The 24,248-nt window shown below is 45.0% G+C and overlaps 3 protein-coding genes across 3 annotated transcripts in view; 1 reads left to right on the top strand and 2 right to left on the bottom strand.

Moving 5' to 3' along the window:
• The window catches only part of SNAPC4 (small nuclear RNA activating complex polypeptide 4), a 31,198-nt gene extending 26,172 nt beyond the window's left edge, over nt 1-5,026 (bottom strand). The window contains exons 1-4 of the mRNA XM_044992847.1: nt 4,854-5,026; nt 4,466-4,609; nt 1,958-1,998; nt 886-1,047 (exon numbers count right to left, since the gene is read on the bottom strand). Coding sequence (XP_044848782.1) covers nt 886-1,047; nt 1,958-1,998; nt 4,466-4,609; nt 4,854-4,899 — 393 coding nt within the window. The 5' untranslated portion in view covers nt 4,900-5,026. The remainder of the gene's footprint in view (nt 1-885; nt 1,048-1,957; nt 1,999-4,465; nt 4,610-4,853) is intronic.
• A 2,171-nt stretch (nt 5,027-7,197) lies between these two features.
• ENTR1 (endosome associated trafficking regulator 1) lies at nt 7,198-13,403 on the bottom strand. Its single transcript, XM_044993229.1, has 8 exons — nt 13,254-13,403; nt 13,075-13,169; nt 12,649-12,990; nt 11,825-11,898; nt 10,284-10,395; nt 9,458-9,520; nt 8,445-8,584; nt 7,198-7,873 (listed from the first exon to the last, which is right to left on the bottom strand). Exons 1-8 carry the CDS (start codon nt 13,321-13,323, stop codon nt 7,780-7,782), a joined length of 990 nt encoding a protein of 329 aa, XP_044849164.1. The 5' UTR covers nt 13,324-13,403; the 3' UTR covers nt 7,198-7,779.
• Nucleotides 13,404-13,582: 179 nt separating this feature from the next.
• PMPCA (peptidase, mitochondrial processing subunit alpha) lies at nt 13,583-24,207 on the top strand. Its single transcript, XM_044992600.1, has 13 exons — nt 13,583-13,685; nt 14,569-14,771; nt 15,458-15,537; nt 15,828-15,910; nt 16,198-16,292; nt 17,703-17,803; nt 18,277-18,540; nt 18,891-18,983; nt 19,362-19,480; nt 19,954-20,044; nt 20,834-20,896; nt 21,402-21,546; nt 22,636-24,207. Exons 1-13 carry the CDS (start codon nt 13,633-13,635, stop codon nt 22,803-22,805), a joined length of 1,560 nt encoding a protein of 519 aa, XP_044848535.1. The 5' UTR covers nt 13,583-13,632; the 3' UTR covers nt 22,806-24,207.
• Nucleotides 24,208-24,248: the final 41 nt, after the last annotated feature.

Genomic DNA, 24,248 nt, shown 5'->3' with positions numbered 1-24,248 from the left:
CTGCTACTTGGAAAATTTCAGATGCAACTGCCAAGTGGACCAATGCAAAAACAGAGACAAGAGCAACTTGCTGTAATGAACAAAAATCTGTCACCGTCCCAGTGCAAGCAAAAATTAACTACATACATGTGCTACATGTCAAAATCACCAATGGCCAGGAATGAAGTGTCTAAAACCATAATAGAAAACTGCCAAAAAAAACCCGGTTTGCATTGTGAAGATTAATATCCCTATCTTAGTTTTATCCATGTGGCCCATCAATGTGTTATTTCTGAAAACTTCAGTGCAATCTACTTGAAAAATAAATTCCTTACCCACATGGCACCAATTATAATAAAAGTCTAGTTTACCTCTCACATTGATGCTCGTAATGTTAGTGATTCTCCTACATTAGGAAAATGCTGCTTGGAAGTTTGTAACTCATCAATTGAATGTTGTTGTTTTTTTCTTTAAATAACCCAGTGAAAACAGGCCCCTAAAACAGGATTTCATAAAAAATCTCTCTCTTCATATTAGGTTTTTCAAGTCATTTTAAACCCAGATTTAGGGCCTGATCTTGCCCATCCTTACAATCCATAAGCAGTTTCAGTGAAGTTAATGGAGCCACTCATATGATTCCCAGGATCAGGCTCTTGGTATATAAACAAAATCAATAGGATTCCTTTACTCTGCAGATCACGCTGCCATCCGCTGTTACTTGATAAAATCTTCGAAGTGCCAGAGATTTGAAAAATGATTCATACCAAATAAATCACAATTCAAGGACTCAAATTTACTCCCATTTAAAAAAACATCTGCAGGACTTCTTCCCCCATTGATATGAATGGGAGAAAAATCACACCCCAACTGTGCACTAAAGAACATTTTCCCCAAAGTTCAACCTACCTGCTGTTCTTTGTTTTGTGCGATCAGAAGGTTGACTTCCTCTATCTTTTCCTGAATAACTTCCTGATACACCAGGTTCATCTGTAAACACGTTTCTGGGTCCGCTGGGAGGTTATCATCAATATTGTCGTCATCACTACTGCCCCCTTCTTTCTCTACTTCCTGATGTGAGGTGAAATAATTGTGATTTAAGCAGATAGAAGGGAAGAGAGCCAAGCTCGCTTTGAGCAGACAGACAGTGATTTTTATTTAACTAGCCACTACCATTAACGTCAGGAATCTCGTGTGAATCCTTCTGAAAACAACTGTGCATCTCTAACCTGGCTGTCCTCTTTAGTGCTCTCACTGCCAACATTACCAACCTTGCCTATTGTCCCTCTCCCTTTTCCTCTGCTGATTCTGGATCTGCACTTACTTCCACTGAAGTCAATGGGAATGTAGCTACTGGCTTCTATAGGTGCAGTGTCAGGCCCTTAGTACTTGCCTCTTCTCTGGCTAGTCTCACAATTTTGCAGCTGTTGATGCCAGGGCCTTCTCCTCTGCTGTATGAGCCAGCCTTCCAGAACTCCACTCCTGACTCATCATCTCGTTTCTCCCCCTTTGCTGTTATTTATTCCCAACTGCATGATTTCTAGAGTGTCTAGAGACAGTTTTGTATGAACTACTCAATAAAAACATTATGGGTGAAACAGAACTCTGTTTTTGCCAATGCACTACATCCAAACATCTAACTACTCAGTGAGCCCTGCAATGACAGCAACTGGATCTGACCCACAAAGAAAGTTCCCTTTGTACGTGCTCTGTTATACAAATATTTTTAAATACTCTTACTTGAGTTCTAGGAAATATTATCTCTAATTAAATTTTTTTTATTTTTCTAAAAAAAAAAAAAAAAAAAAACCAGTAACAGGACTTGTAAAAATGAAAATTTTAGCAATAACTTTTCCCTTTTTAGGTGCAACATTTCCCTTTAGGTGCAAAAATGTGAAAAGCCTCCTACAGACATACAAAATTCTGTCTGGTCTTCCCCCATTAGCAGAAAGATTGGATGATGCATTTTAAGATGAATTACCATTTCAGTATGGGCATCTGAATCATCATTGTCCAGATCATCTGTTAGAAATAGAAGTACAAAAAAAAAATTATTATGGGAAAAGATATATAAATCCATGGTACGCCCACATCTTGAATACTGCATGCAGATATAGTTGCCCCATCTCAAGAAAAGATATACTGGAATTGGAAAAGGTTCAAAAAGGGGCAACAAAAATCATTAAGGGTATGGAATGGCTTATGTATGAAGAGAGATTAATAAGACTGGGACTTTTCAGCTTTGAAAAGAGACAACTAAGGGGGGATATGACAGAGGTCTATAAAATCATGACTGGTGTGGAGAAAGTAAATAAGGAAGTGTTATTTACTCCTTCTCATAACACAAGATCTAGAGGTCTCCAAATGAAATTAATAGGCAGCAGGTTTAAAACAAACAAAAGGAAGTAATTTTTTCCACACAATGCACAGTCAACCTGTGGAACTCCTTGCCAGAGGATGTTGTGAAGGCCAAAACTATAAGAGAGTTCAAAAAAAGAACTAGATAAGTTCATGGAGGATAGGTTCACCAATGGCTATTAGCCAGGATGGGCTGGGATGGTGTCCCTAACCTCTGTTTGCCAGAAGCTGGGAATGGACAACAGAGGATGGATCACTTGATGATTACCTGTTCTGTTCATTCCCCCTGGTGTACCTGGCATTGGCCACTATTGGAAAACAGGATACTGGGCTAGATGGACCTTTGGTCTGACCCAGTATGGCTGTTCTTATGTAAAGATGACAAGAGCTTTGAAATCAAAAGCTTTCCAGCTAAAGTGACCACAAGAAAACAGAACAATGCTTAATTTCTTAAGTCTGACCCAACAACATTCTAGGCCACTGTTAAGGTTGCCAAGACCAAACTTCGATCAATCACCTTTCACTGACTTTTTTTTTTTGGGGCCCTTTGGAGAATGAAAGAACCTCTCTCAACTAGAGCTGCAATGAAGCTATGTCTCAGCTCCTATGGTGAGCAACACAAACAAATAATCCAGGGTGCAGACTAGGGCTCCAATCCTGCAACACTTAAGAATGTGCTTAACTTTAGAAGCACGAGTAGTCCAACAGACTTCAACAGTAAATAGCTTCCATTTTTGTTCTCAATAAGACTACTAAAGGTAAGCATGTACTTGGGTATGTGGAGAACCGGGGCATAGTAAAATGAAGGAACGTGCACAGTGATCACCAAGACAAGCAGCTGGTGGCTTAAGACTTTTTGCAGTTCTTTTTCTAAAGGGATGTCTCACCAGGCAGATGCAGGCAAAGACAGATGGTTTGTGTGTCTCTGTGCTGCACTGAATGGACATGCCCACGGCAGTTGTGAACAGTCGGGTTGTTTTTTTTATTCATACCTGCTTGATTTAGCTTTTGACAACACTCCAAAATAGTAGTTTGACTCCATGCGCCAGTTCAATATTGCTCTTCTTGTTTGTAACACACTCCACTGACTGGTTCCAGTCCACTTGGCAGATGATAGGCCTCCTTAATCCCCTCCCTCTCAACTACTGCCCACTTCATCTGTCTCATCACAAAACCTGGCAACAGATGGCACAAAGAACCTTCTCCTCAGTAGACACCACGATTTGGAAAAAGCTTTTCTGTAACCCTCTGCCTGATCAATTCTCAAATTCATTTCAAGGGTTTATTACTCCCCTTCTCCTATTCCACACTCCCTTTTCTTTGGCTTTAAAGCACTACAGTAGAATTTGTACATTACATAAAATACAGTACAGTTGTATTTTGTGCTGATGTGATGTAATGTATGCTTTTTGTGGACAGAAGCCACAGAAATAAGATTCTTATCTAAGAAACGTGATGCAATAAAAACCACACGTATCTGACTACAATTTGATTGCAAAAGCAGAGGTATAATATTCATTTTATAGGGATGCTTATAACACGGGTGCAATTGCTTAGTAGAGAAGTAGAAAGTGTCATGTTCAAATCCCACCGAGTTTATCACGGAAGAGAGGACTGTTCTCATTTAGCTATGCTATATCTCAAATAGAAGTTACAGGCTTCATGAAGGAATTATTAAGAAGGGTTCTCGAGCTTGTGCTATGCAGGAGGTCGGACTAGACGATCGTGACAGTCCCTTCTATCTGTAAAATATATGAATCTAAAGCTCTTTTACATATAAGATGATTTTAAAAATATGTAAGAAAGACCCTAACATTCTTAGAGTTTTCAAGTGACCACTTTAGGATAAATAGGATAATGACTGGATTTCTAGCACCCTACAAGAAACAAATGTCACATTTAATTTTCTCCCAAGGTACCAAATAAGCCTTTCATAAATTATAAAGCAGGCACAGACAGCAGTTTTTAGCAGAAAGCATTGTGACAACATTTAAGCTCCGCACGCAAGTCCGATGTAACTAGGCGATAAGGCCACTGTCTTTGGTATCAGTGTCTAGACACTGCAGGACACATCTTTGGGGCAGAAGTACAGTAACGATCAGAGAAATAACGGCACGGCGTGAGAACGGACCTACGTCGGAATCCGAGTCCAGGCTGGAATCCGACACAAGGACTTCGATACTCGGGATACTGGGGTCCAAGCTCTTTTCTAGCTCCTCGATTTCCCGCCGGATTTTCTCCCTTTCGGCGTGTAAATCCACGGGCGACATGACTTCTGAGCGAGCGAGCGAGAGAGAGAGGCAGCAGAGTCAGCGACAACAGACGGAACCAGAGCAGGGCCCCCCCAGGACGGGAGCGTGGCGGCAGCTCCCCAGGGGAACGGCAGCAGGGAAAGCCCCCTGCAGACCCCACCCCCACGGGCGCGTCCCCCAGGGAACTGCCGGGCACCCAGCCCCGGAGCCCGCCCGGCTACCAGCCCCAGCCCCAGCCCCGCACAGAGCCGCGTCCCTGCCCCTCACCGCGCTCCCGCAGGAGGTCCCCAGCCGGGCCCAGGTAATGGGCCATGGCCGCGGCGGCGGCGCCCCGAGGGCTGCGGGAGACGAAGGCGAGACTCCCTCAGCGTCCCCCCGGCCCTGCTGCCGGGCTAGCACCGCCCTCCCAGTGCCTAGGAGACCACCCCCTGCCCCAGGAGCTGACTTGATTGGGCAGCCGGTATCACGTGCCGGGGAAGTGCCGCTGTCACGTGTCGGGGGAGGTGGCTTTCCGATTGGGCTGAGGAGTCACGTGCCGCGGTATTTTTCATAGCCCGGAGGAGACTTGTTTGATTGGCTGAATTCCGCCACGGGAAGGGGCCGAGGCGGTCACGGCGGGGCTTGGAGAGGCGGCGGTGGCCCAGCACGTGTTTCCTCTAGACCCAGACTCCTTCCGGTCTAGGGCCGGCCCCGGGCTGCCGCGGCGCTGGGGAGGCGGCACGAGGCACCCGGGTAACAACCCCTGGAGGGCGGAACAGCAGGCGCCAGGCCGGCCGCCGCTGCAGCCAGAGCCGCGGGAACCTGGCCAGCGGCTCGGGAGCGGTCGCGCCTTTCTCGGCCGCCTGGTACCTAGCGAAGGCAGGGGATGGAGGTGGCGGCCTCACCCCACACGTAGTAACCGGCCGCAGAGCCAGAAGCGGAGCGGAACAACTGGAACCCAGGGCTCATGTGACCGGGCAGGCGCCTGCTGCCCCTAGGAGGCTGCTAGTCCTGCTGTGATTTCATTTGTCTGGCCGTGAGGCGGGACCCACCGCTCCCCGGCCGCCAACAAAGGAAAACATCCACCTGGGATGGCTGTGAAGGAGTTTGCTGATCTGCTCTCGCTGCTGTCTCTCCACGGCTACCCTGTGTGCATGCCACTTACACCCACCTCAGTGTTAACTGAGCAAAACAGGGTAGAACTGAGGTAGGATGGTGCAGCTAGTAGACACATTTTCAACAGTTCCCTGCACTGCACCTGCCAGAATAACATTGGAAATAAATACTCAAATGTACAATAACTACTAATCCCCAAACGCTAATTTCTTCTCATGCTGTACCTATATTAACTTCCCCATTTTTCCAGTCACTACTACATCATTGGCACATGTTTTGCACAAAGAAATGTTAGCTCCATTGGTTCAGTCACACCTGAAGTAAGTATATGGAGAGTTTTCCTTGGTTTTTGTAATTATAGTATTCACTGCTGCTCAAATGTGAGTTTACTGGTGTATTTATACACATTACAACAATTCCTGTATTAGGCAGAATACACTATTGTGGGAGTATAGATCAAAGTTCTGGACTTTTTCTTGATATAAACTTGCCATCAGGAAGTTTAGACTTGAAATTAGATGACTGTTTCTAACCATCAGAGGAGTGAAGTTCTGGAATAGACTTCCAAGGGATGCAGTGGAGGCAAAAGACATAGCTGACTTCAAGACTAAGCTTGATAAATTTATGGGAGGGATGGTATAATGGGATAGCCTAATTTTGGCAAGTAATTGATCTTTGACTATTAGTGATAAATATGTTCAATAGCCTATGATGGGACACTAGACAGGGTGGGATCTGAGTTACTACAGAAAATTCTTTCCTGGGTGGGTGTCTGGTGAGTCTTTCCCACATGCTCAGGGTTTAGTTGATTGCCATATTTGGGGTCAGGCAGGAATTTTTCTCAAGGGAAGATTGGCAGAGGCCCTGGGTTGTTTTTTTTTTGCCTTCCTCTGCAGCTTGGGGCATGGGTCACTTGTTGGAGGATTCTCTGCATCTTTAAGCCTTTAAACCATGATTTGAGGACTTCAGTAGCTCAGACATAGGTCAGGGGTTTGTTACAGGAGTGGGTGAGTGAGATTCTGTGGCCTGGGTTGTGCAGGAGGTCAGACTAGAAGATCATAATGGTCCCTTCTGACCTTAATGTCTTTGGGTATGGCTACACTTGCAAATTTGCAGCGCTGCAGCAGGGTGTGAAAAAACACCCTCTGCAGCGCTGCAAATTGCGGCGCTACAAAGCGCCAGTGTAGTCAAAGCCCCAGCGCTGGGAGCGCGGCTCCCAGCGCTGTCCGTTATTCCCCACAGGGAGCTGGAGTACGGACAGCGCTGGGAGAGCTTTCTCCCAGCGCTGGGGCTTTGACTACACTTAGCGCTTCAAAGCGCTGCCGCGGGAGCGCTTTGAAGCGTTAATGTAGCCATAGCCTATGAAAGTAGTCCAGTGCACAAAAGCAGCTGCCTCACCTCTACCAAAGTGACTCCCCCCCACACACTTTTAAAAAGAACCCTTTTTTTTTTCTGAAAACCATTTTGTTTAAACCATCAAGAATCACCAAAAGGCAGTCGTATTTAATCTTTTTAAAAAAAAAGTATTATTACAAAACCTAAAACAATTAAAGAGCATTTTTTAATATATTTAGGAAGTACTTAAACTGTTAAAGCATTATGTATGTCGTCTCATTCTCATATTTAATTATAAAAGTTCAAAATATTTTCCCCTACCTCACCCCTCACGGCAGTAAAAAAAAAAATTGTGTTTTTTTTTATTTGCTCCCAGCATTTATAAAATACTTTGACACAGCACTACTAGAGGGAAGGAGGAAAAAAGGCAGGGAACACAAATGTTTTGAGTCCAGTGCTCCACTTCGTTTTAATGGGAGACTGCAGTGCACAAAGAGTGACAGCTGGGTCTTGAGGTCCCAATCCAGCAAAGCACTTAAAGTACGTGCTTTGCTGGATCAGGTTCTGGAAAGCCACTGTTGGTACAATGTAAGGAAGGGTAATACTGCACCAGTGCAGAACTGTTCTCCCACAATAAAAACAGTAAGGGTAAAGGTTGCATATTTTAAGACAGCATTTTTTAAATATCAAAGCAAACAATCTTTAAATAGTGATTTCTATATGTAAACAGAACTCATGGGGTAGAGTTCCTTTAGTGGTTTTTTCACGGTCCATCATCTGAAATTTCAGAAATTCTGTCTATCGATTTAAGGAGTTCAGCAACAACCTGCAATGATTCTGCTCCAGAGACCAATTGCCTGGAATTTAAAAAACAAAATACTGAACAGGATAGGGCAGATTACGAACAACAAGAAATGTTACCAGAAGAGGGGTCAATATGCAGAGACAAAGAACAAACAGGGCATTTCAAACTTATTTAGATCAGAGAACATTTATGCAACTTCAGTTGCTAAGAAAACACAGTTCACTTGAATTGCAAAATTCATTGTAAAAAAAGATTTAGGTAGTTTAGGATTAACATTTACATCATTAATTAAAAACCCTAGTTGTACAAAAACTTAATACTACAAAGAAAATGGACTTAATTTTGAACAGTTAGTGAAAACTCTGAATTGTGTAATTATTTTCCTGCAGTGTGTGCACAAACATAACACTGAGCTACTGTAGGTGAACTAGAAAGTCAAACTGAACAGTATTTGCACCTCCACCTATGTGAAATTGAAATTCAAAATGTAAACAAAAAGGTAAAATCATGATCTCATGAATGTCAATGGAAAAGCCTCCAGTACTGTAATTTTCATTTAGTCTACAGACTCCTGTTAGGACAAGTTCTTTATTTTACAGTTCTTTTTATAAAGCTGAACTTACTTTATTGAAGAGCGTGAATTTGTAATTACTCTCAGAAGATTCTGCAAGGCAGTATCTGCATTTTGTTTCACTACAGCCAAACTAGCAGACTGGCCAGTCTTCATGGCTTCATTCTCTGCCTTGTAATTCTTCAGCTGAACCTTAGGAAGAGTTTAGTTTATTATAAGCAATTTTCCTAGAGCAGGTGCACATTTATTTATATAAGATGGCATGAGAAAACAATTCCTATGAGTCTTGAATGCTGCTTTTGGGGGGCTAACTTAGGGCTCTCTCCATTAGGAACTTGTGCCATCTGCAAGATCATGGTCTCCACTTACAGGGATCAAAATTCTTCACGTGATCTCTCATCCAGGACTAAACCTTGGAAGCCTTTACAAATGCTTTCAGGTCTGGTACTAGTCCCACCAAATGCTTCTAACCCTGGCGGGTTGCTAGTTAGCAGTCTCAAAATCTGCTTCATTCTGAAAACCATCTTGCTTCTGCTTCCCTTACTCAAATTTTAATTCTGATATTAGAGTAGTGGATTTTCCAACTCATTTAGAAGTTAATATTTGATATCAGAAAGCTGGACTTCCAGGTGGTGTTGGGGTTACTAGCCTATCTTACACTGCTAAGAGAAAAGGCACTAAAATCAGTTCAAATTTAGAGTGTGCATTGGGGATGAGGAAGAGGTCAATCAGAATAATGCAATTTTAATGTCTATCACATAACATACCACGGCTAAAAGTCAGTGTTTATGCCAATGGAAAGTGAGAAATCCCAGATTCTGTGGGATAAGAAGCCTCACAAGTTACTGGTCCCATGGCGCACAAGTTCTAAACGTTGGAGTTGTGAAATATTTGGTTTACATTTACATTACATTCAGTCAGAACACAAGGACATTTTATAGAAGATTCACCCACAGGTGAATACTTTTCCAGTAGCATTGTTATAAACTCTGTGTAATATCAAGATATGTTCACTTGAAGTTCATACAGTAAGAGAACCTTAAAAAGGAGAGGACAGATTCATACCTGAAGTAGTGCATTTTCCTGTTTCAGTTTTATAACATTATTTTCTGCTTTCACAGCCCGTTTCTGGAATACAAGATACCAAGATTTATACTGTGGTAGTGCCTAGAATGCACTATGCATTTTCCTAATACAGAAGAATGTATAAGTCTTACCTCAAAGACTAAAATAACATACTAAAGATAGGTTTCAGAGTAGCAGCCGTGTTAGTCTGTATCCGCAAAAAAAACAGGAGTACTTGTGGCACCTTAAAGACTAGGTGCAAATTTGTTAGTCTTTAAGGTGCCACAGATACTAAAGATAGGGAAGGGATATAACATTCCAATCAAATGATCAAGGCAGCAATCTCTCTCTGCCTTCGAAGGAAAGAATTTACTCACTATAAACAAACAGATGACTTAATTACCAATTTTCTTGCAAGCAATGCCTATACGTAAACATTTGTAAATTATGTGTAAGTTGGGTGTTTCCAGAAAGCTACACAGAAACAGCTGAATTTAAGTGATTAAGACTCTTTAATCAATCATGCAAAGCCCTGACTCCTCTAGTGGAACTCAGCTCCTTTTCATGTTAGCAGCCCTTGCTTCAGAAGTGCTGTCAGTAATAGACACCTGATACCATGAAAAGTGATAGATAACTTGTCTCCTGAATAATGGAAGGGAAAAAGTTGAACCAAAGTGTCAGAGTTGAAAAGAGAATGTTACCATTACTGAACCATCCTCCCGCCTGCATTGCTTATGCTTCCTCCAGTGTTTGAGGAGGAAAACAAAAACCCACAGGGCAGCCCTGATCATGGTTCTGTACTATAAGAACATAAAGAAATATTTACAGTCATCAACTGGAGATTCTGTTCTACATGCTGCACCATTGCTTCTAGATCCCGGGCCTCTTTTTCCTCTTTAATCTTGTTCTCCTCTAGTTTTTTTTCAAGCTTCTTTACCCTTGTTAAAGAGAACAAAGTAGGCATTTTTATTTGCATTCTATGGGAGAGAGTAAAGTGTTGCAGGCAAGAAGATTCTATTATCAGTATTTTTAGAACATCCTAGATAGAGGCTTCAGTATGACAAGAATGTTCATTCTAATGCACTATAGAAAATCCACCCAAAGAATTAGGTTGGGTGGGCCTCAGGGGATTTATTTGTTCAACATCCATGAGCGTTAAGGATAATTATACAGCTGAATCTCTGCACAACACATCCATTCACTGTCAGTCTATATTATGTTGCTTTTCAAGCCATTCTGAGGTGTGGTTGGTGGTGGAGTAACAGTCCATTTTTAGGAAAGTGTGAATTGCCTCAGTATGTGAAGCAGCATTATGCAGTGGACAAAGGAATTCCTGAGTTCTAATCACAGCTCTGTCACTGACTCACCTGTGTCCTGGGGAAATTCACCTAACCGCCCCACCATCAATTTCCCTATTGGTAAAATGAAAATACTTATTTACCTCACAGGAGCAAAGTAAGGATTATTAATACATCACTTTGAAGGTTGGAAGTGCTCCAATTGTCAGAGAGGGCAAACTTGCCTAACTGAGTTGAATAGGCCATAAAAGAGGACAGGATTTGGCTCCAATTATTATTAAAAAACAAGACACCAAATCAGACAAACATTCTACCTACTTTCCCTGATTTCTTTCTAAAAGGAAATCCAAATAATTTCTTAGAAGCCAAAGTTTCTCAGCTGAAATAACCCTGTAGTGAAATTGTCATACAATAGTGTAAACCGGTAGTCTCCAACCTTTTTACACCCAAGATCACTTTTTTAATTTAAGAGCAACCCAGGATCTCTACCCTCCCCCGCCCTTGCTCGCTCTCCCACACCCTCACTCTCTAGGGGGGTTGAGGTTCAAGAGGTGGTTCTGGGTGCAGGCTCTGGGAGGGGGCTCAGGGCTGGGGGGGGCAGCCTCCCGCTGGGCAGCACTTACCTCCGCAGCTCCCAGTTGGTGATGTAGCGTGGCGGTTGCTAAGGCAGGCTCCCTGCCTACCCCAGCCCCACACCATTCCCAGAAGGGGCCAACATGCCCCTGTGGCTCCTGGGGGAGAGTGGGGGGCACATGGCTCCATGCATTGCCCCTCTCTGCAAGCACCGCCCCTGCAGTTCTCATTGGCCACAGCTCCCCATTCCCAACAAATGGGAGCTGCGGGGTCGGGGCAGGCAGGGAGCATGCCTTAGCAGCTGCCCCACTGCACCACCAGAGATTGCGATCGACTGAGAGATCCTATAGGATCGACCAATCGACCATGACCAGTTGGTGACCACTGGCATAAACTGTCACAAATCTTGTTTCATTCAGTTACAATGTATAAGGATATCAGCACTTCATCTTCATTTATCAAGTTCATGATTTCTTTTCTGCTGTAGTATACATACCTGTCTGTCTGAGTTTCAGAGAAGAAGTGAAGCTGGTTAACCTTGCTTCTCAGTCTGTCATTTTCTTCTTGTAGCTGCAGAAAAACACTAATTAGAAATCAGGAATGTATGGTCTGGTGAGCATACTGATCTTTTTAACGTGCAAAAACCAACATTGATGAAACCTTCAAGTCTCACTTCTAGAGCTGGAAAAATCTTGGCAATTTCCGTGAACTAAATTCACTAACAAATATTTAAGAATATATCCTCTCAAAACCAACATAATAATCTTCTCCATCTCAGAGGAAAAACATGAGGCATGAAGAGATTAAGTGAGACAAGTGTGTGCCTGGATAAAGATTTTATTGCCATGAATATATGGAGAGCGATGAGGGGATTTTATAGGTCACCCTGAGTGCCTATAGAAACCTTTGTGGTGTGCCACACATCATCATTAGTTTTAACTTCTGCTACATAGAAGAGTTTAGAACTATGTCAAGGGGTTTCCATTTCATATTGCTCCAACTCTGAAGCCAAGTTGCCTTAATACCATGCACAGACTTCAGTGAAAATGCGGATACATTTTAAAGGCCCTTTAGGGTGCCCTAAACTAACTGTTCTGTAACATGCTGAGGTGCGAAGTTCAGCTCCAGCGCTTCACACACGACCAGGGCAATATACCAGAAAGCCAAGGCGGGGGAGGTAACAGCCTCTGCTGGTGGGAGAGAAGCTGGGGAGCTTCCAGCGCGCCTCAGGCCTGGAACCGGACCCTGGGTGTGGCAGCGGGAGCTGGGCTGCTCGGAAGGGCTCTACGAGCTGCACCAGGGGCGAGCTCAGGCACTTACTTCTCGGAAGCTCGGCTGCGGCGCGTGACGATGCCCCTCTCCAGCCTCCCCCCCGGACGCGTAGCCCAGGGGGTCACTCTCGTCCAGCGGCCACGGGGCCGAGTCCTCCAGCCCCGACCAGTCCCAGTCCGCGCGGTGGCAGTAGAAGGACTCCAAGGCGCTGGGCCCCGGCGAGGCGCTGCCAGGCCCGGCCAGGTGGGCGTGTTCCACGGCGGCGGGCTGGTAACAGCCGCTCCACTCCGCCTCCTCCTCCTCGTCCAGCGGCCCGCGGCCCGCGCTGGGGTCCGGGAAAAAGGGCTCCTGGCGCCGCAGGCTCAGCCCCGACGCAGGGCGGGCGGCGGCCTGTGGGGAGAGAGGGCGGAGGTGGGGACCGCGGGCTGGCCGGGGGGGGGGATCGCGCGCCAGTCACCCCCCGCCCCCCCGCACCTTGGGGCTGGCGCCGCGCGGCGCCGCGCTCCGGCCCTGGCTCCGCACGAACTCCCGGAAGGAGAAGGGGTTGGACTCGCCGGGCTCGGCCTCGCCTGCGGGGAGAGAGGGGACGCGTCAGCCGGGCGGGGCGCACGCGGGGAGACCCCCCCCGGTGCCCGCCCCCTCCCGCCTCTCACCGCCCCAGGGGTGCGGGCTCGGGGAAGGGGAGCGGGGGGCGCCGGCCGGGGCGCGGCTGTGACCCGCCATGACCCCCCCGCCTCCCCTCAGCAACGGCTGGAGGCCCCTGGGCGGCCAGTCGGCTCCCAGCGGGGCCGGAGGCGGGGCCATCCCCGCCTGGCCCCGCCCTTCCTGGGACTGACCAACCAGCAGCCGCCTCAGCGCTAACCAGTCAGAACCCGCCCCCGGGGCACTCGGCCCCACCCCTCACCGGCATTGGCCAACCCGCAAACGCCGCCGTCGAACGCGTTTAGCCCCGCCCCGGGCTACGCACGTGGTTTCCGTGCCGGGCAGCCGGGCGGAAGGGGAGGGCCGAGGCCGGGGCTCCCCGGACATAAGATGGCGGCGAACATGGTGCGGGTTCGGGGTGGCGCGTGGGGCCCGGTTCGCAGGTGAGCGCAGCCGCTTCCCCCACCCGGACAGTAGCTGAGTAGAGCGGCCCCTCCCCCATTGGAGCCCCCCTGTGACCCTTCACCCCAGAGAGTCCCCAGCCTCTCCTGTGGCAGGGCCCCAAGGCCCTTGCCCCCCCCGAGCTCTTCCTCCTGCCCGAGACTCAAGAATCCTGGTCTTCCCCAGCGGCCCCTGCCAGACTCCCCCCCCCCCCCCAACTCATCAGTGAATCCTAATTGCTTCACCAGCACCTTTCCACGCACCCAGGTGCCGCACCCAGGCGCTCCTCTGACAGGGACCCCCAAGAGCTAGGTCAGGGATGCCACCTTCAGGACACCCCTAGCTGCTTCTCGGCAAGTGACCTCACAAGATCCCCCCCCCCCCACGTGTCCTGGGGCCTTACTGTTGCTGAGCTCCGAATAGAGTTTCCGCTGACCAGATCCTGACCTGACCAGCACATCTGTCTGTCTCACCTACCCAGCCTCCTTCCCTTGGGGCATCATGCAGGGCTTTCCTTTGGCTAGAACCCCATTCGCTCAACCGCATGACTGTGGGGACATGTTAGCCTCCTTCACAGTTTGCTGAACATTGAACAGCCCTTGATGGACAGAATTGGAAACCTCAGCAACCTTCTGGCAGTATGACTGTCACTAGTGAGGTCAAGGCCAATTGATTCCCTGTATCTACTTAAGTACTTACATGGCCCCCAGCACTGTAGTATCTGAGGAGATTTTTATCTTCTCAACACCCTAGCAAAGTAGGGAAGTGCTATAATCCTCACAAGCAAAGCACCCACTCTCAATTGTTACTAAAAGCCTGTTTGATGAACTGAGGTCTGGTGCACTGTGATTAATATTTTTATACAAATGTCTATGATTGGTCTAGGTTTGGCTTGGCAGCCTACAGAAAATACAGCAGTGGAGGGGGCTGCCCCAACGTCCCTCTCACTTCTCCTCTGCCTGGAGTGCCTAAGCCTGTCTTTGCAACAGCTGACGGACAGGAGAAATTTGAAACCAAAGTTACAACACTAGAGAATGGACTGCGGATTGCATCACAAAACAAATTTGGACAGTTCTGTACTGTAGGGAGTAAGTACTGAATGACTTCAAGCAGGCAAGTCTCGCTGCTCAGGGGAAGTTTTATGACTGGTGTTATACAGGCCAGACTCAATGATCACAATGGTCCCTTCTGGCTTTGTAATCTAGGAATCATAGCATTTGGGGATCTACCATATATAGAGGACCACATCCTGCTTTGGCACCAGTGGCCAAATTCCCATTGACTTAATTGGGAGCAGATTTGGTATTTAGATACCAACGTGATACAGACATACCTAATGGCTTGTCTTCACTGCACAGTTAACTACGCTCGAGTTATTCCCCTTGAGTTAGCCCAGCTCAAACGAGAGCAGCCACACTGCAAAATAACACTGGTGGCCGAGTTAGCAGCTGATGAGTTGCATTAACTTGAGCTTTGGCCTATACCCCAGTGGGCCAGCCAACTTGGTTAAAAGCACCTCACTTGAGTCAAGGGGTTTTGTGTGTGGACGGGAGCAACACTTGAGTTATAACTCAAATTAACTTTGCAGTGAAGAGAAGTCCTTAGAGATATGGTAGTTAAATATTTACTTAGAAATAATCTAATGTACTGAAATTACTATGCTTTAAATTGAGATGGTCTTTGCTAGTCATATGCAGTCTCATGCTTGTAAAATCAGTGAATAGGCTATGGGGTTAAAATAAATATTAACTCTCTTTTTTTTTTTTTATATAAGTTCTTATAAATTCAGGATCAAGACATGAAGCAAAATACCTTAGCGGCATTTCACACTTCTTGGAAAAGTTGGCTTTCTCTGTAAGTATTGTTTGTGATGATAAGGTTCCTGAAGCCTCTGTGTTAAATACTTACAAAAAACCTAAACTCAGTTATTAGTATGTCTGTAATTATTCTCAGAAGACCCAAGTCTGCTTTCCTTAAGCACCCAAGATTCTTACTGACTTCAAGGAATCCAGTTTAAGTTCTGTGCATATATTTGCTTCAAGTGGGGAAAAAAAGAAAAGTGCTTCAGTGTATTAGGTCACACTAACAAATGATAAATAGACATACATTTCATAAGCCGTAATACTTTTTTTTTTCTTTGTTAGTCCACAGCCCAGTTTGGCAGCAAAGATGAAATCCTTCTGACCTTGGAAAAACACGGGGGTATTTGTGATTGTCAGGCATCAAGGTACACATCTTACTCTGTATTTCCACACACATGAATAGTTGTCGTGATTGCTGACAGCGACGCAGCATGGCTGAACTTGATTTTCTGTTCCATCACAACAATCGCTTTGTTTTGGAATAGCAAGAGTAATCTCTTTGTGGCAAATTGCAATAAGGATGCTAGTGTGAACATAAAATGAGAAGGAATTTTAGCACTTTACCGTTTCCAAGTACTGGGCAAATATTACCAGGAGTTCATATATTCTACTTGTAAACTGAATGAATGCAAAATATCTGTTTGTGTTGCAGGGATACCACAATGTATGCTGTTTCTGCTGATGCCAAAGGCCTAGACACTGTGGTCAATCTACTGGCTGATGTTGTATTACAGCCCAGGTTATCAGGTGCGAGAATCTGAGTCTCTGTTTCAGGAAAGGATACCTAGACGTTGCATGACAACATTATTTCAGTACTATTATTCATTACATCCTACTGATTTAAAGACTTTACAAAGGCTGTGTTGAGTATTGAAGTAACAGAGCAAACATTAGATTGTTATAATTATGAAAGTTAATATGCTTATGAGACAGGTCAGTCATTTCCACTTCCTTCTAGCAACGGGGTTTGTTTTAGACTGTTTGCTTCCATCTGAGAAGATGGACAGAGAATAATATCGCCCTAGTCTGCAAATGGATCCAGTCTATTGCTGCTTTCCTATATCTGCATGCATCTGAAGAAGTGGGTTTTTTACCCATGAAAGCTTATGTCCAAATAAGAACATAAGAACAGCCGTACTGGGTCAGACCAAAGGTCCATCTAGCCCAGTATCCTGTCTACTGACAGTGGCCAATGCCAGGTGCCCCAGAGGGAGTGAACCTAACAGGTAATGATCAAGCGATCTCTCTCCTGCCATCCATCTCCACCCTCTGACAAACAGAGGCTAGGGACACCATTCCTTACCCATCGTGGCTAATAGCCATTAATGGACTTAACTGGATAAATTCATGGAGGTTATCTTTTAAACGCTGTTATAGTCCTAGCCTTCACGACCTCCTCAGGCAAGGAGTTCCACAAGTTGACTGTGTGCTGTGTGAAGAACTTCCTTTTATTTATTTTAAACCTGCTGCCCATTAATTTCATTTGGTGGTCCCTAGTTCTTGTATTATGGGAACAAGTAAATAACTTTTCCTTATTTACTTTCTCCACATTACTCATGATTTTATAGACCTCCATCATATCGCCCCTTAGTCTCCTCTTTTCCAAGATGAAAAGTCCTAGCCCCTAATCATTTTAGTTGCCCTTCTCTGAACCTTTTCTAATGCCAGTATATTTTTTTGAGATGAGGAGACCACATGTGTACGCAGTATTCAAGATGTGGGTGTACCATCGATTTATATAAGGGCAATAAGATACTCTCCGTCTTATTCTCTATCCCCTTTTTAATGATTCCTAACATCCTGTTTGCTTTTTTGACCGCTGCTGCACACTGCGTGGACGTCTTCAGAAAACTATCCACAATGACTCCAAGATCTTTTTCCTGAATAAATCTGTTAGTCTGTAAGGTGCCACAGGACTCATGGATACAGACTAACATGACTACCTCTCTGATATTCAGTGTTTTACTTAAGACTGAATAGTGTGCATGGATTCTTTCCCTCACCTGTCTTAATTTGAGCTTCTTTGTTTCTCGACCTTAGGGATTCTGCTGGAGCCAACATCCCACGGTGTTCCTCCTTGTCTGTGCAGGACCCAGGGAGTTCATTACCTTTCAATACTTTAGACAGTGGTTCATGTCCTTTTTCCTCTCACTGTAGATGAAGAAATCGAGATGACTCGAATGGCTGTGCAGTTTGAGCTTGAAGATCTGAATATGAGACCTGATCCAGAGCCTCTACTAACGGAGATGATACATGCGGTAAACTGCTGTGGGATTTGTCTCTCACATGTTGCTCTCTGCACTACGTGATGCAGTTTATTTCTCACCCTTTACTTAATTTCACTGGTGCTTTTTATCTGGGCTATAAACGCGCTTTTATTATGCTAACATAGAATTGGGGGGAGCATTGTGCTTATGCTCCGTTTTGAAATCCTACATTCTGCATGAGGTAGAAAGTCAAGAAAGGGGCAGTTAAGGTTCCAACATAAAGCAAAGCTTATTCACACTGCAGTCTTTGTATAGTGTGCTTGATACTTGCAGTCATGCTTCTTTTAGAACTTCCTGTCTCCAGCATTCCATGAAATGATGCTCAATATGTCTTCCCTCTCGTACTGCATCTACATTAGCCTACATGTAAAGGGGCAAGGGAAGGCTCACATCGTAAGTTTGAGGGAGAACAGAGCATTATGTGTTCTAAACTAAGGGTGGTTGTATGTTCACCCTCCCAATAGGCAGCCTACAGGGAGAACACCGTGGGACTCAACAGGTTCTGCCCCGTGGAAAACATAGAGAAAATGGATCGGAAAGTGCTCCATTCGTATCTGCAGAATTACTATACACCTGACAGGATGGTGTTGGCTGGGGTTGGGATAGAGCATGAGCAGTTGGTGGAGTGTGCCAGGAAGTATCTGCTTGGTGTAGATCCAGTGTGGAAAAGCGACAAGCCCAAGCAAGTTGACAAATCAGTCGCACAGTACACGGGAGGAATCATCAAGGTAAAATAAAAGCAAGAACTAATCAGTGCGTCATGCGACTTCTTAAAGTACAGTAATAGATTTGAGCTCCCTTGATTTCATTCATAGTGGTAGGTCTTCATTTTCAAAAAGGCACCTCTTGAACTTGCGATAAGCAGCATTCGTACCCACAAAACAGTTAGTTAATTACATCAGTGCTCATTTGTACATGCAGTTGCCTACTGTGCAGATAGAAGTACAGGCTTATGAATGTGCAACAGCTCTGTGTGCACCCATTGTGGCTGCCGCTGGGCAACCTGTTTGATTTCTGTAATTTACTAGGCCACACTTTGAAGGTGAAATTCAATCCTAATTTGTTCTCTCTCCCACAGCTTGAAAAAGACATGTCGGATGTGAGTTTGGGTCCGACTCCAATCCCTGAGCTGACCCACATCATGATTGGGTTAGAAAGCTGTTCCTTTCTGGTAAGTACTGTCCCAGAATTCATTGCTGTGCACACCATAAACTAGCAAAACCTTGCGCAACCATGTCATTGTTCAAATGTTGGAGCTATTTTGTGTCTGAGAGCACAGATGCATGCAGGTAGCAAGGGAGCTTTTTCCATCAGTAGCCTGTTGGGAGGCTGGGAAAGGTTTTGCCACCCAGCTCTCAAATGCAGGAGTTTGCTATCACATGTATCGCTAGTTAGATCTTGGAGATATGCACCAATATTTGCATGGCTTCTTGTGTTCATCAGGGGCCTTTCTCCTGGTTTTTTGCCTCTTCCACTTACCTTTGAGCACTGAGACACCCTGCACTGCATCTTCACTGTAGAGATGACGGACTCTCTTATTGTGATTCAGGAGGAAGACTTCATTCCCTTTGCTGTATTAAACATGATGATGGGAGGTGGTGGTTCCTTTTCTGCTGGAGGGCCTGGCAAGGGCATGTTCACCCGTCTGTATCTTAATGTGCTCAACAGGTTTGTTTACCTCTCTTTCAAGGAATGCTGCCAAAAGACACTTTTCTGGATGAGGGCCCTGAACAGAAGGCCTCATCTAAAAGCCTAAATGTGTCCATTTTTAAAAATCAGCTCTTAGAAGCAGATGTGGCTTATTTGGGAGGAGGTGGGTGTAGTTCAACTGAGCACACGGGTGCCCTGGAATCCTGTCGTCCTCCACTGGCCCATGCCTTCAACTGGGGGGGAATCTTGAAAATTAGCAGTTGATGCAACTGTTCCTGCACAGTATCCTCCTATAGAAACAGTGAGGAGGGGAGTAGAAGGCAGACATGTACAGAAGAAAATAATCAGGGGAGCGGAGACCTGTTCCTAATGATTGGACTGATAGTTTGAATTCCCATCAGCATTTGGGAATCTTCACCTTGAAGATGAAGCAGGGAGTATTGTCTTTTGTTAGTTTTAGAGCACTCAGATGCATGTTTTTGTACTTACAGGCATCACTGGATGTATAATGCAACCTCTTACCATCACAGTTATGAGGATACAGGTCTCTTGTGTATTCATGCCAGTGCAGATCCTCGACAGGTACGTGGCTCATCTGTATTCCAAGTCATAGAATATCAGGGTTGGAAGGGACCTCAGGAGGTCATCTAGTCCAACCCCTGTTCAAACCAGGACCAATCCCCAGATTTTTACTCCAGTTCCCCAAATGGCCCCCTCAAGGATTGAACTCACAACCCTGGGTTTAGCAGGCCAGTGCTCAAACCACTGAGCTATCCCTCCCCCATAAAGTCATAAATTCATAAAAGGTAAGTCTGTCACTGACTTAATTTCAGCTCTTTCCATATTATCATTAAGTAGTTATCGGTTGCATATAACACATCAAACTTTAAGTCATTCACCCCTAGAGGGAATGATACGTTATTTTGCAGTGGGGTTGCATGTTCATAATAGCCAATTCTAACTGTAAAATCTTCTTGGCATTGTGAAAGTTCACCACTCTGGAAGAGGGAATCCTATTTCCCCCCCTTAGCTGACTTTGTATAAAGGTGAATTGGGTTCATGTATTCCTGACCCACTACTATAAACATCTTCCCCAGATGGCTCAGGTGCTGTGCACAGCCTCCCTCCCCTTCTGGCAAAGTTCCATTCGCACTGACAGCAATTGCTGCTGTGGTGCCGCACTGCAATTTTCCTGTACTCGTGCAGTTCAACGAGGGAGGGGTTTGAATCTTTCAGACTCAGAAAGGGGAAAGTCACACCCTGCTGATCACTGGGTTTTGATCTTTTTGGTTTTTTTCCGGTTAAACCTGACTTGAGAGAATGAGCAGGCATTGTTCTGTTTTTCTTTCAAAGACTCGCTTGTTTTTACAGGTCCGAGAAATGGTGGAAATAATTACGAGAGAGTTCGTTTTAATGGCGGGAGCAGTGGGGGAGGTAAGTTGCCCAGACCCTGTTTTATGCACATGGTCTCAGTACTGAAATACCCTGATGATGGGCCCTAGCTAGGCTGATGAATTTCATACATAAGCTTTTGAATGTACATTTTCTGACTGTGTTTCATGTCTTAATAGTCTAGTAGTCACAAGAGAATCTCCACAAGGAGTCAGGTGTTCGTAGCTCAATTTTGTGTGTGTAGGGGTGGCAAATATCTACGCAGGAGAAGGGACCCTTTGCCCAGTCCTGACTTCACATCACTTCATTTTGGAACCATCTCTGTTAACTTACCAAGCACCTTCCTTTTCCTCTGAAACCCACCTCTGCAGACTCATTCCAGCTGTAAAGGCCATCCCAGCTCTAGACTTAGGCTGACAGCAGAATGTGATGTTGATGTCTCCCAGTTATTCCAGGAGGAGGAGGAGGACTGTGTACAGCATGCAGAGGAGTTGCCAGTCCTGAGACCAGTCTAAAGCAGTCTGCTGTATTTTCTGTTGCCATACAGGTGGAATTGGAGCGAGCAAAGACTCAGTTGAAATCCATGCTTATGATGAACCTAGAATCCCGGCCAGTTATCTTTGAGGATGTAGGAAGGCAAGTGCTGGCAACAAACACAAGAAAACTCCCTCATGAGCTGTGCTCTCTCATCGGTGAGTAAACCCCATGGACTTTGCACTGAGTGTGTTGGACTGTAGCTGCACTCTGCTGATAGGGGGCAGGGAAGTTTCAGCAGAATCCCCCAAGGGCAGCAGTCGCTCTAGAGATTAGATATTTGTTTGTCAGTATTGAGGCAAATGCCCAGCTCACCTTGCTGCTGACGGTATTTCAAATATAGACAGCAAATGTAACCAGTGAGGCGATGAAGTGCCAAAGCCCATTGAAATCAATGGAAAGACTTCAGATTTGGTCCTTACTGTCTAGTGGACTGGACAGCCAGGCCATCCCAGCGCTTGCATGGACTTGCTCTGCGTCTGGCCAAGCCATTTAATGTTTCTGATCCTCTGTCTCCCCCTCTGTAGAACAGGTACCACATTTCTCACTTCGCGGGGTGTTAGGAGGTAGGGTGACAGTGCAAATGGAAGTGCTCGTATTGTCCTTGCAGCCCTACGGTGTGTTTACACTAAGCAAGGCTTAGACACCATCAATTTGATTTTTAAATTAAGAGCCAGCCTCAAGGCTTTTATGGGCAATCCTGGGAGTAGCCCCTCCTCCCCATCCCTGTCTCTTCTGTCATCTGCATGTTGCCTCTGAATTTATTTCAGCTTTGCTGCTGTAATTACGGAGAAAAGCCCTCTTGAGTGGGGCGTAGTGCATGAGTGATACGGGCCGGTTCTTGTACCAAAACCAGAGCAACTGACCAGCAGAACTGGCCTGACACAAAGTGTTACCAAAAAAGGTTTTCTTTGATCTCAAAATAATTGTGACAATTATTTACTAGTTAAAAAAAAATCAGAGGGAAATGCAGTTGTGAACTGTCCCCCTTTAACTGGGCGTACTTGTAATACATTGACTTAATATCTTCAAAGCATCTCACAAAGTAACCCTCACAACTGTTTGCGAGCTAGCTCGGTGCTTCTGTTTGACAGAAGGAGAAATCTGACACACAGTTTGTCAGAGCTGGGATTAAAATGCAGGCATTCCAAGTATAGAGGCGGCATGATGAAATTATTCCGTCTCCAGGGCAAAGCTTCTATCTTTGTTTAAAATGCATTTGAAATAGCTCTTGTTATCGTCTGCAGGTAACGTGAAACCCAATGACATCAAGAGGGTGGTTGCAAAAATGCTTCGTAACAAACCAGCAGTGGCTGCACTGGGTGACTTGACGGAATTACCTACGTATGAACACATTCAAGCAGCACTGTCTAGTAAGGACGGGCGGCTACCTAGGATGTATCGGCTTTTTCGATAAAGCAGCAAATACCGTCTAGAACAGGAGACTTACTTTTTTTTATACATATTGTTCTTTGGATTATGTCACTGCAAAAAATATTTACATGCACATGATGTAAATATGGAATTTTCCTTGTAGCTGAGACGGCTTCAGATGTTCAGAATGTGAAGTGTTCATGTTGATAAAGGCTTACAGACCGGTCCCAGCTCTGAATGAGCACTTTGGCCATCAATAAATTCTTCTGCCTACCACAGAAGGCTGTGCCTTTCTCTTGGCACCTTGAATAGTAGTGTGGCAAAGCAAACCTAAACCACTACAGGTGAAAGGGCTACACACATTGATGAACCAGCCAAGATCTTACAGTTACCACTTGTTTTAAATATCCAGTATTGCAAGGGAAGTGTGTTCATGTTACTTTTTCTTCATCGGTCTGAGCATTGGTGGTTGTAGCCCAGAATGTGTGTGGTACTCCTTACTAAAGGAATAGATTTAGGTGAAGTTACATTTCATAAGTCAGTTGTCCTCCAATCTTGTAGACTGTGAGTAGTAATACTGTCGCGTGGGGAGGATTGTTACAAGTACTGCTAAAGTAAGGTGCTAATGTGATGCTTCCTAGTGCAGAGGATATATAAAACTGTAATCAAGTTGAACAGAGGGCACTAGAACAATCTGTCCCCACGACAGAGTTCTGAGTTTATACTTCATTAATTTTAAAATGTAAATACTGGCTGCTATTGTAAAATACCTTCAATAATCTGAACAAGATTGCTGCATGTTCTTGTTAGACATATCATGGATAACATACTTTGTGCTGTCAGGCAGATCCTCTCTGTAAAGGGGTGTGGGGTGGTAGATACTTGGCCACACAGAGCTCACGAAGTTAGGTTGAACCTTAAGTGTAACTAATGGTTTCTTGCAAACAGAAATGCCATTTACCCTGATAAGTTTATTTCCCAAGGAAAGATTAAGCCGAATTAAATGTTGTCAGTAAAGAGACAATGATTTGTATAAAGAGCTTAGTCTTGAAGGTAACTGGTTCTTACTAAAAGCCCATAAGAAGAAATCCATATAAGAATACCACCAGTAACAGGGTTTAGCGACCTGTTTCTCAGGCACATGAGAACCCATCACCTTTCTAGGCATAAATAGTTAAACTGTTTAGTGCTGCCATTAAATGACTATGCATAAGTGATCAAACTGAGCAGGTTCAGAGGCAGCTACTAGCTACACCCACATTCATTCATGTGAGTGGAAGTTGTGCATGCTCCTGGAGCAGAGAACAGGCCCAAAGTGGTGCTATTAATTCTAACAAAATGCAGCTGCTTTTTGAACCCATGGTATGTTTTACAACATACAGCTTTGTCCTGGCAATTGTGGTGTGTATCTTTGTCAAGGAAACAAATAAAGACATTGAAATGAATGGGTGTGATTAGTAAGTGAGTAAAGTGACTATGACAGTTT

This window comes from Mauremys mutica, chromosome 18, assembly GCF_020497125.1.
Source record: "Mauremys mutica isolate MM-2020 ecotype Southern chromosome 18, ASM2049712v1, whole genome shotgun sequence".
In the NCBI taxonomy this organism is placed as follows: domain Eukaryota; kingdom Metazoa; phylum Chordata; order Testudines; family Geoemydidae; genus Mauremys; species Mauremys mutica.
The sequence above is the reverse complement of the archived record's forward strand: the minus strand, read 5'-3'. Positions and strand labels throughout refer to the sequence as shown.